General features: G+C 38.1%; 1 protein-coding gene across 1 annotated transcript in view; it reads left to right on the top strand.

Annotated features, from left to right (window-relative positions):
* The first annotated feature begins 2,523 nt into the window (after positions 1-2,523).
* Positions 2,524-12,831, top strand: part of ARHGAP18 (Rho GTPase activating protein 18) — a 171,398-nt gene continuing 161,090 nt past the window's right edge. The window contains exon 1 of the mRNA XM_012723041.1: positions 2,524-2,641. Within this exon, the coding sequence (XP_012578495.1) occupies positions 2,598-2,641 (44 nt within the window). The 5' untranslated portion in view covers positions 2,524-2,597. The remainder of the gene's footprint in view (positions 2,642-12,831) is intronic.

Raw genomic sequence — 12,831 nt, 5'->3', positions numbered from 1 at the left:
GGGAGACAGAAAATGTGCCTTCCAACCTGTAACTTGGGACCCATCTTCAGAACTCACACTGCAGTTATCAAAGCTTTTATTGTTGCAGTCATACTTCCCAGGAGCTTCTTGTCATCAACCACACTGCAAGTGGCAGCTTCTAGAGTAGCTTGTTTCTAGAGAAAACCAGACTCCGCTGATGAAAGCCTTTGGCTTGAGGATTCACCATGGGCTCACAGAAATTTCCGTAGGTCTGCACTGCTCTTAGATTTTCTCTCTCCCTTCATTCACCATCAGACTTGACTGTAGGCTGAAGGCTCATCCAGACTCCCCTGTTCCCTCTCCATTTTCTTTTACAGATATTTCCCCCAATAAAGTTGTCACATATTTAATCCCATCTTGACTGTTTTTTGGAGACCTCAGATTTACACACAGTGATACAGGCAATATTATGCAAATATAGAAGGTGAAAATATTAATTCTGAAAATCTATTTCAGAGAAAGAATCTTTTATTTGCACCAATAAGGCAAAATTGGGTTTTGACAGGAGGAAATGCAGGATGAAGGTGATCTGAGATATGGGGTAGCAAATCAGCTGGTTAGCACCAAGCAGCCCAGCATGGTCAGATTGTCAAATGCACAGTGGACTATAATGGGAGACAACGGAACAATCACAAAGAGGACAAGAAAAAGTTCTCCAGTGCTATGCTAAGAAAAATGTCTTTAATCATCCCAGCATTTTCAAGAGGAAAAAGAAAATGGTCATTTCAGAATTTTGACTGAAAATATGATTTTAAAACATATTTTATTGGCTCACATCCTAAAATATCAAGAAATAAGGTAAACATTTGAATTTCCTAGCTGAGAAGAAATTGTCAAAGAAATGATAACTGTGACTTTGTCATCAAAACTGAGAAATTCTTGGTTTTGATAATTAAGACAACCTGGGAAATTGTTGAGAACCAGATTCATTGTAACATAGTGAACAGGCAAAAAATAATGTAGGGAGTGAATGAGAGAAATGAGAGAGATGGAGAAGAATCTCTGCTATCAAATAAAATGAACGGCTCTAAAATGCCAATGACAGAGGTAGTTGTGTTTCCACTTCTGCTTTTCTTTCTTTTCAGGATGGAAGCAAAAGACTGAACGCCATAAATTAGTTCCACCTAATTCTAGAAGTTCCACTACATTAGAAGTTTTTGAAAGTGAAATAATTTTGTGTTCGGCAAACTATGTAGAGTCAGTGTCTCTGATTCCAATCGTAACAGAAGGAACAAGCTCTGTATTTGGCTCATCTTGGCAAAGAGTAACTTAGAAGGATGGAAGGGGGGGGTGTTTCACATAAACATGAACTGCAAATCATATTATAAAATCAACTTGCTTATGCATGGGACAATTGTAGAACAAAATTTTACAGAGTATTCCTACTTTCAGATAGGAAAGTTTTCAAATTGGCCAACCCAATATGCAAACTAAAAAGCTTGCGTAAGAATTTAAGCCCATATCAAAATCAAGAGCATCAGTCTTCCTGTAAGTACTACTTACAGATTGTCTAACAGACTCACAATTCATTCTTATACAAACATTTATGGAACGCTTATCATTTACCAAGACCTAAGAAAGGATTTGGGTTTACAGCCATGAATAAACAACATTCCCTGCTTTCACTGAGCTTGCCATCTGAAAGATTTAAATTTCAGAATGTAAGTTATTATCACATAGGTTGCTAACATTTAAATTTCAAAAATTGCAAATTACTTCATAAATTACTTATTGTTTTACTGAAGAGTCATTGTGTATAGCAGATTTCTCTTATGAAGAGGTCAATTAATTTATTATACAGATCTTCAAATATAGTCAATTCCGTACCTAATCCATAAATGACGAGACTGGTTAAGATTAAAACCCTTTCCACAGTCTATACTACATACTTGATCCCTGAGCAACTTATTATAGGGAGAGAGTTAGACTAAACACTACTAATAGTTGCCAACATCTCTACGAACCTATCAAACAAAAATATGTGGTGTTTTGTGTCTTTTTTTTTATTCCCACCAGGGGGCTGGGAAAGTCATTACCATGTTCAAGAATAGCCATCACTAATCTCACCCTCTACCATTTGACCATTCTCAAATCAGAAAGACAAGTCCCGGCTGAAAGGCCCTGAGAGAACCGCGGGGCAGTGGAGCATGCTCAGTAACTGGGGTCGCTTTCTGAGCTCAAAGCAAGCTCTGGCTTGCACTGCACCGGCTCCGCTAAGCTCCGGGGCAGAGCTGCAGCTGATCGTCCGTCCCGGAGAGCTGATCTTCTCTGGGCAGGGTTTTTAGGATTCTCAGCTGCAGCTATTCCTGGGGAATCCACCAGCCCAAGCCATTCTGCTCATCACCTGGCGCCCAGGCTTCAGTCCGGTCCTTCCAGCAACTGCTGGGTGATTGAGCAGATACGAGGGACTCTTGTGGTTAACCGTGAAGGGTGAGAGGGAGGCACTTCTGTTATGAGCCAGAAAGGAGGTGTGTCGCGGAAGGAAGTGGTCTGGGAAGATTCTTGCAGGAGCTCGAGTTGTCGCCTCTTCTTCACTTCTTGTCACCCTGGCAATCCCTGCTCTTGCCCTGGGAAAGATGGTTACCTTAGTAACGAAGCTGGTGCACTGCTTATACCTCCGGTAAGGAGAGCACCTTTGCATGCTTTTCTCTTTATAGTGCGTTAACTCTGAAATCTTGGAGGGGAAAGTTCTTTCAATTATTATCCTTCTTCTCATATTACAAGTTTGTTTTTAAGGCAGACTAGAAAAAGAACTTTTGTGTGTGTGTGTGTGTTATTTAAAGAACCCTTTCCGGTTGAGGTTGAAGACAAGCATTAGTGTTCTATTTTACCTATGTCATTCTTCACCCGTTCCTGATCTACTTAGTACAATTTAGGTCTCGATTTACTAGATGAAGTTCAGTATATTTTATTATTTCCTGAAATATGTCAGAGAAAATTGCCAGCTATGCAAATCCAGCCGTGGTTTGCAGCTTTCTGAGATGATAATGCTTTCAGTTACAGTCAAGAGAGAATATTTTGTAACATTAAAAATGAACATCAACTTTGATCAGCATAGAACTTAAACTCACTAGAGGAAACATTCATGCTACAGTTATGTGACTGTAAAATCAAAGCAAATATTCAGGACTTAATCGTAAGAAATATATATGATCCCAAAAATAGAAAAAATTCCCACCCCTCCTCTTATTCTTTGGGTGGTTCATAGTTACTCCACAGAAGTATCAGTTCAAAAGAAAAGACACAGTTTCAAAATGTGCTTTGTAGTTGCAAGTTAGCATTTTTGGTGGAGCCTGTAAAGTCATCTGCAATTGACTTTTTATATAATAGAAAAAAGTGAGCAGAGGACACTTGGAATATAAACCAAGAACATTCAAATGCATGTGTTTAACTGTGTGCTTCTAAAGAAAATGTATCCAAATGTGTGATAATAGCTATAGTTTCAATTACTATTAAATTGCCTAGATATTTTGAGAGAATCATTTTTTCCAAGTACATTCCAAGTAAATAAACGAATAATAGATTATATATGTATTGGCCACCATTTAGCAGTCATAGTCAAATGGGGCAGAGAAAGCTTTTCTCCCTAATTTGACATTGCACTTATTAATTTCCATCTTAATCTAAAGACAAATTTATCAAAAATCTTAAAATGGTAACATTTTTCTGAGAGAGCAAAGGACTTTTTGTTAGCACATTTGAAACAACAAAGAAAAAAAGTACAAATCATGTGATGATAAAGATGAGGGGGGGAAAAAGCAAGGAAATACTTGATAATGAGTGGTGAATAATTTACTGCCAAAGAAAGTGTAATTTCTGTGCTACTTATTGTGTTTAAAGCCTTCTTTTAAACATAATTTAGTGTTGCTATATGTTCCCTTGTGGACCTGTTTAACTATGAACACAAGAGCAGCCTGTAGTAAAAAATACTTTAGCCTACAGAGCTAAGTAGTTCTACTTTATTCTACTGGAACCCAGAAGTATTCAGTCACTGGGCTTTGTACTACAGGAATTTTCATCACTAGTGTGGAAACTTGCAAAACTCCATTCCTTTCCCCCTATTTTTGGTGTGAATATTCTAACTTTTTACATTTGAAGTACCCTAACTGTTGAGTTCTTCTACTGGCCCTTGGCAAGACAAAAGTTGCCCTAGGAACTGTAATGTGAATAGCCTGACCTTTGACCTTTACCTGTGCACCAGCTGAGTGCTCCCATCCACAGCCCAGGTAGCCCTTGGGGCAATGAACCTGAGAGGCTCCCATTTCAGAAGCTCCCAGTGACTTGGGAATTGTTGAGAAAAAAGGTCTCCCAAGAACTACAGCCTCTCCGTCTAGTTAGACATAAAACTTGTTCTGATGGTAAGAACTGAAGTCAGCCGTCATCTGGAATGGTGCCTCAATGATAAGTCCCAAGAAGACAGGGGAGAAGTGATTTCCATGTTTGGGTACCTAGGAGTAGCCACTCCTGCTCCTTTCTCATTTCCGGCCCCTGTGCCGTCATCCCATAGAATGAGGAATGAAGCGCTTATAGTTCAAATCATGAGGCTTCACTTTTTAGGAGTCTGGGCCCATCATTGCTCTTCTATACCATAAATTAAGTGAGATTTTAAGAACCTCCCTTAGAGTTTTTTAAACAAATGCTTGCAAATGAATGAATTCCATTTTTCCTTTTTTACAGTCAAATTGTGCTAGAGCTTTCGACTTCATATGTGTGTTTTCCTTGCCTTTTCTTTCAATAAGGAAAAACTGTCTTTGGAAAAGACTCAACTAGTGTTTAGGATTGAAACATGGCTCAGCTATAATCAAAACTTAGACCAAAATACATCCCAACTATTTTCAAAAGAGGAGAAACATGATCAGGCATATTTTTATTTTAATAATAATACATATAGAACTGTCTCAGTTATCCAATTAGATTTTTCATAGCAGTCTAGTAAAAGCTAATCAATTCTTTATGTATAACCTGGAAAGCTTTAGTCCTGGTTTCTGATCTTTTATGATATGGTCAATGTATTTTTAACTACATCAAAACAAGTAGCTTTGGTTTTAGCAATTTAAAGAAAGGATTAGTATACTTATTAGAAATAGAAATACTCAAATATTGATTGGTATCTAGGCAAGAGACCAAAAATATCAAACTACTTTTAAGGTTTGTGTTGTAAGGTCCAAAATTCCAGGGATTTATTTTCTTCAAGGACACAGATAGCTTTCAGCACAGCCAGCAATTTTAAGATTATCACTGCTAGGAATTCCACTTCCAAACACAACACATCCTGAGACGTGAGAATAAATCTGGAATTGTTTCTGTATGACACTATTATCTTTTTGTGGAAGAGCTCAGAATTCAGGGGAAGGGTAGCTCGTGACTGACAGAAGAGGCTGAATAGGTCGACCTGCTCAGCCTGGAATGGTCCAAGAGAAACCTTGGAGCTGAGAGAATGATTTCCTTCTTTCTAGACTTTTGCTCATTCACCTTCCCAGAGGTATGTATCAATAAGGAAATAACTGGACTTCTGACTTCAGGTAGTGGACACATGATTTATGAATGGAGAAATCTTACAATGCCCCTTGTAACCTCCTGAGAATGTGCCCATTTTACATCAGGCACTGGTTTCAAAATACATTGATTTTATAGGTGTTATACCCTGATTTTATTAAACACATTAGTAGTGTTGTTTGTTTCTGTCTTCAAGCTTTTTCGGTACTTCCACATAAGTTTACTTTAAATAGATACTTGGCGGCTACACTTTTTTGTCCATCCACAAACATCAATATAGTCACCACAGGAGAAGGTTTATCTTTATAGTCCAACCTTGCTTTTCCTGCTGTATTTCCTGTCTCAGGTAAGAGTCCTAACCTGGCTAAAGTCCCCCAAATGAGAAAGGGGTAAATCTTTTATTCTTTTTTCTCTAACAAAAAAAATGTCAATGTAAATTCAGAAAAACTTCTCTTCCTCCCATCCCTTCCAGATTCAACTCTTCCCTCTTTCTCGCTGTTAAGTATTCTGCCAGTTCCTCTGTACTACATAGTACTCTATTGGGTTATTTTATACTTTTTTGACAATAAAAATTTCCAGTCTATAAAATACTGTGAATTTAGATAGACTCTGAACCATGAGGCAGAGGAGATACATCTCAGTTTTCTAAACCCCCTTCTATTTTACTCTGTAAAGTATTGGTATTGGTCTCCTTGTTTTTTGACTGTTAAACTTTTGAGTTTTATGCCTCTTCTCCTGCTCTTTCCTCTACTTAGTGTATCTTTCTCCTTCTCCAAGTGACATAATCCTAGTCATTTCTGGATATACAGACTTGTTGTTACCTATTTCTTAGCTTTTTTCAGAGCTTGTCAGTCATTCCTTCTATATTCCCCAAATATTTTTATCAATATTGAAACTTTTTTAAAATCACTAGTCAATTAATGGTGTATTCATTCCGTTTTAGCACAAAATATTTGTTATGTGCCTTCATTGTGTCTGATACATTAATTCTTGAGAAGGGATGAATAAAAACGTGGGCTTGCCATCCATTAACATGTAGCCCAATGTCAAGACAACTATAAAGAGAGATTCCATTTTGAAGAGGTAAAAGCAGAATGTTGGGGGGTGCATTGTTACTATTATTTTGATAAAGTGTGCTCATTCTTTGGACCAGACTTTCTTTTTTTCAATCCTCTGAGCTCACTTAAGCAATTAAGCCACTTACTCCTGAAGCCATGAGCCAAAGTCCGTGAAGTTAATGGGCCAGAAAATGTGACTTACTGAAATAGAACTGCCACATCACAACTGAAAACTATAGTAGTAACTATCTTGCTGGTATATTTACATCCTAAGATTCCCTCAACCAGTTGTGCTAGCAGACCTTTTTTTCTCTTTCCCTGCATAGAGATTTTTGGTTTTGTTTTTATATGGACTTTATTTTTTAGAATTCTTTTCAGGTGACATCACAGTTGAAAGAACAATACAGATATATCCTAAGTACTTCCGGACTTCACACATCAGAGTCTTGCTCATTGTCAGTATTTTCTATCAGACGGCATGTCTGTCACAATTGGTGTCTCCTCTATAGACACATTCAGAGAACATGGTTTTACATTAGTGTTCATTCTCGGTATTGCATATTCTTTGGGTTTGGACAAATATATATGCATGTGTAACCTGCCATTATATTATCATACAGAGTAATTTCACTACCCTAAAATTCCTGTGTGCTCCAATGTCTCTAGCTTCCCTCTCTGCTAATTCTGACAACCACTGACTTTGACTGTCTCCCAGTCTTATCTTTTCTAGAATGTCATTAGTTGGAATCATGCTGTAGATAGTCTTTTCAGATTGGTTTTATTCACTTAATAATATGTATTTTCATTTCCCCATTGTCTTTTCATGACTTGATAGCTGATTTTTTTTTTTTTTTAGCACCGAGTAACAATGCCCCATTGTCTGACTATGCCACAGTATGTTGCTTGTTTTTTATCTTCTGCTGGACTTGGATTTATGGGGGCAGGGATATAATCCTTAGCCCCAAGCATATAGAATATCCTTATTGAATGTTTACCATGTGAATATGTGAAAAGTAGATAAGTGAACATACTACTTTCTCTTTCTCTTCCTTCCAGCATAGTCTTTCCTCCACCTGAAAGAAACTTTCTTATAAGTTTGTGCTCCCTGAAAAGTGTGCATTCATGGGTAAAGGATGGTATATTTCCTTTTTTCTCCCTAACTAGTCTTCTATCATGTCTTAAATTGGGGGTTCAGCAAATGATATGCCTTGGGCCATATATGGCCCAGTACTTGTTTTCATAAATAAAGTTTTATTGGAATACAACCACATTTCATGTACATGTATTTCATTTCATATATGTAATGTGAATGGTAGAGTTAAGCAGTTGTGAGAGAGACCAGATAGCCTTCAGTGATGAAACATTAACTATCTGGGACTTCACAGCAAAACTTTGCTGGCCTCTGTGGTAACCCAGACAAGGAGCTTGGAGATTGGAAAGAGGTGGCAAAATAATGACCCATAAGATATGCTTCAGTTCTAGAGTCAGTTTTCAGGGGTTGGTTAGCCATTTTTGGATTTAACTTTTCAAGTTTTAACATAAATCAGAATCACTTGAAAGCCTTGTCAAATTGTAGAACACTGACCCTCCCCCACCATAGTTCTAAGTCATCAGTACCTGTGGTGATTCAGGCGCTGTATTTCAAACAAGTTCCCAGATGTGGCTGATCTTGCTGGTCTAGGGACCAGACTGGAAAGCTATTAATTCCAAACAATGAATATGAGCCTTAGTTGCATCTCAGAATCTCTTAGGGAGTTATAAAAAAATTTATTTGGGAAAGAGGAAATGCTTGGATCTTATCCCAGATGATTTACCTAATCTGAATCTCCAAGGTTGGTATGTATTTTAATCAGAATGAGTCAATACTAATTTTTAACTGTCATGTTTTTTTAACTATCAGATGGACATTATTGGTTACGGTATGCATAGGATATTTTGACTAGTAAGTGTGCAGCAATAGCTCCATAAATTCTCAGTTTTAAGAAAAACTATAAATTCAAATTACTTATCTTTTTATATTACATGTATTATTTTTGTGAGTTTCAATAAAAGTATAGTACAAATGAACAATCTTCACTTTTGCCAGTCTTTGTTTCTTAATAAATTTGAAAAGTGTTAGTTTGTAAATTTGGGTTTTATACTGTGTAAGATTAGTTCTAACACCTTTTCTCTACTTGAAAATGAGTGAGGCCTTAATTATTTTATTAAAGATTTATTTATTTATGCATACAGAACTGGGGTACAGGCCAAAGGTGCAGGGGTGGTGAGAGGATTCACCAGAGACAGAATGGGGAGCAGAACAGGCCGACTGACAAAGTACACTGCTGAGGGGAGCAGCAGGCAAGACATGTGGATCACCTCCAGGTCCAGGGATTGAACTTGCACTGAGGCGGCTGCAGTTTGCTTGCAGTGCTGTACTTTAACCCGCTGCACTACCATGAGGGCTGGAGGAGGGCGGGAGGCTTTATTTTGAAGGAATGCATGAACAGCTTACATCCTGCTACCTTCCATGGTTTCATAGTAGCAAGTTTAAATGGGCAAGTATTTTCTAGGAATAGCTTGTAATAGCATGAGAGAATAACTCTATTGCATCTAGCCACAGAGACGGTGTCCCTTCCCATCTGGGCAGGTGTTTGTAAACACTGAAAGCCCTGTTGCTTTGTATGTGCTTTGGCTACTGACTTCACTTCCCCTCTTACAATGACATCATACTATGTGGTAGTGTCCTTTCTAGTTTTGTTGATTTCTATTTGGCATGCTCATAGTCGAGTTTTATGTCAGACTACAAATAAGGCAAAGTATCCATGGACTAGTAAATATAGAAGAACCAGGTTTTTGGACTCTGGCAGCTAAAATAGTAGCCTCGACAATCCTGAACCACATAGAGAATCCTTAAGCACTGTGTTCATAAAAAGTAAACATTTTGGTCATACTCTTAATCTGCACACTTTACTATTTGGACTGAAAAAGATATAAATAAATAACAAGGCTTGAGTTTTGTAGATCCCCAATCTATATGATAAAATAACTATTAGCTTCTTAAACTACATAATTCTCTACTAAGCACTCATGATGATTACTAACATGAACTGGCAGAATATGAGTTTGACGAATGGTTTTACAAGAGTAATATTCTGAAGTATAGAAGAGTTCATTTATTAAGTACATGTAGATTAACTCAGGTTTCAAACTCTGGCTATCTTGAGTAAAAATGCTCACATATAGATATATCTTTTTTTTTTTTTTGCATTTTACTAGAAGATTAGGAAGGATATTTAAAGCTATTGTTAGTTAGTAAAAATGAAGAAATGATTCTTTCCTTTTCACGAACCCAGTGATATTGCTTGATGATGGCTTAGTCAACTCTGCAGAAAGGGACTTTTACTCTCACAATTTATTTTTTTAAAATTATTATTTGTCTGTCTCTCTTCTGTTTTTGCATAGAAGAACTGGGGTGTAGGTCAGAGGTATGGGGACGAAGTGGATTTATCACAGACAGAATGGGGAGCAGAACTGGCAGATTTACTGACATATGCTGCTAAGGGGAGCAGTGGGTTATACAGGAGAGGCCTGCTGTGCCACACATGGGTTAACTCCCTGGCCAAGGATTCAACCATATTGATGATAGTCTGAGACTTATTCCTAGGTCACAAGGGAGACCCCCTACATGCAAGTTTTTTTTTTTTTAAAGATTTATTTTATTTACTTATGCATACAAGAGCTGGAGTATAGGCCAGAGGTGTGGGGGTGGGGGTGAGAGGATTCATCAGAGACAGAGTGGGGAGCAGAACAGGCAGACCCACCAAAATACACTGCTGAGGGGAGCATTGGACCAGACAGGAGAGGTCTGCTGTGTGATGTGGGTTAACTCCCTGGTCAGGGGTCAAATTTATGCTGCAGTGGCTGCTGATAGCTTCATAGTGCTGAGACTTAGCTCCTTGAATCACCAGGGAGGCCCCTTCTTTCAAGGATTTTTATAGCTTCTAGGAAGCAATAGTGGCCAGGAAAAGCCCAAAGTAATGGGAAAGAGTTATTATGAGTAATGGGATTGTTATTATCTTTTGAAAACATGTTGGAAGTATAAGGACTAGTCAGTCAACTATAAGAATTGATTGAATTGAGACCGTTAGTGATAATACATATTTTTTGAGTAATGCACTTCTTACTGGTTTGGACTTCATTTCTCAGGTAGGAATGTTCCAGATTCTTCCTTCAGCCACAGGCACAGCGAGTGTCATGACTGAGCTCTGAGGGCTCTTCTTGTTTGGAGAGCAAAACAAAGTACTTCCTGTTGCTTTTTGCATTACTCATAGGAATGTTATTTAGGTGAGTGGGTTCCCAAAAATGAATATGCTTTGCCCACGCTCTGCTGTAGAATTTCTTAATATTTTTTGAACAAGGAACCCTGCATTTTTATTTTGCCCTGGACCCCAGATGTAATGTAGTCAGTCCTGCCCACAAAAATAGTATCTTAATTCATCTTTATTTCCCAGTAGATTTTTAATTGATTGCCTGATGCACAAAAGAGTGATGAATGAATGAGTGTTCCCCTTGTTCTGAGAGCAAAATGAAATATTGTTACTTTTTGCACTGCTCAAGGGCTGTGGTTTAGGTCAGTGGGTTCTCAAAATAAACATGCTCCAGACACACTGTCAGTGGTTGGGTAAAAGAGGTGGTAATAATAAGTTTTTAAAGATTACAGCTTCTTTGATAGTGCTTCAATCTTCCTGAATGAAACTTTCCTGAGAATAAAGGTCTGCAATCTTTGTATTTAAACCCCCTTAGGTGTCCTGGTGCCGGTGCATAGACCTTGTGTTACCTCACAGAGCTCTTTTAAGTCCTGCAGTTCTTCCCATTCTATGGATGTGGGCTTTTGATTTTTGTCAATTTTGTCAAGAAAAAAATCTGCATCCTGTGAAATGTGTGAAACAATGGGGAATAATCAGTCTGAGAAATTGTGCAATGCATTTAAGTCCAGCATGATACAAACAGGAATTTGTCTGACTGTTTACTGTCCCCTTTGGAAGGGATGTGATACTTTGTGTAGTTTATGTTCATCAGTTCCCAAAGTATGAGATGAAGGTTGGTTTTCCAAACCAATGTGCAGAATAGAATAAGAATAGAATACCAGACTGTTGCCTTCCACTGACCTCTTCCTGGGTTGAGAAGATGATCTCTGTTTCCAAGTAGGGGAAACACAAGGGAATTATGATATAGATGGCCTCTTGTGGTCAGCATAGTGCCTTCATAGGCAGTTTGGACGTGGACCTAGTCAAAACTACTGCAGATCTGGGGGAGTGGTGGAGAAGAGGTTGTCCAAAGGGAGCTGTGATGGGCTCATCTATCCCTCAAAATACTAGATGATTTGGTTTCATTTAGAGAAGAAGTCTTCAGTGTGGAAATATGTCTTAAACACCCCTGGGTCACAATGGTGCAGATTACATGCATCTTCATGAAAGATGAATACACTTATAAGACACAAGTCTCTGAATACTTTTTGTACTTTAGAAATGATACAGATGTGCAAAATGCATTTTGCTGAATGGTAACATCTAATCTATGAAAGAGATTTCAAAAGGAGAGGTGGAAAGTCCTGAAATGTCACTGGCCCAGACGAAAGTTGTGTCCTTTGAGGGCAAATGTCCTCAGAACTCGGGCGCAGGCTGCTGACACCACTAAATGGACCTTGTCTATCCTTGTTTGAAAATTTCTCAGATCATGAAATACTTTTATCCAAGGCAGGAGGAATTTGGTTATAGAGGGTGGAGAGCTAAAAAGGACAGTGACTACCAGCAAGGGTTAGGGATCAAAATTACCCAGAAAGGGAAAATAATTTTGTAACTACTTGCATGATTTCAGTCTTCATCACTAACTATATGACCTGTTGTATGAAAAGTACTAGTGTAGACCCTATGGTATAGAGTGATAAGGTGGGTTGATTCCTGCTGTTATGGAACCTGAATTTTGATGGGGTAAGAGAACTAGTTAACATGTGAGAGTTAATATAATGCTATGAAGAGAAGGTAAATCATGTTATATGAAAGAAAGATGCACATTACCGTGGTGATCAGAGATACAGAGGTGTCCTCTGATTCTTCTTCACCAAATGTGGATTCCACGCTAACATATTAATTTGTCAAAGAGCTCAGTTCTCTTATCTTGGGAAGCACTAGCCAATTCACATTCTTGTCCAGACCATTGAATAGATTTGGCGTTACGAGGTGATTTATGGGGGCTTAGACTGAGTGTACTATTG

The sequence above is a fragment of the Condylura cristata genome, unplaced genomic scaffold (assembly GCF_000260355.1).
Source record: "Condylura cristata isolate star-nosed mole 26May11 unplaced genomic scaffold, ConCri1.0 scaffold00001, whole genome shotgun sequence".
Classification (NCBI taxonomy): domain Eukaryota; kingdom Metazoa; phylum Chordata; class Mammalia; order Eulipotyphla; family Talpidae; genus Condylura; species Condylura cristata.
The sequence above is the reverse complement of the archived record's forward strand: the minus strand, read 5'-3'. Positions and strand labels throughout refer to the sequence as shown.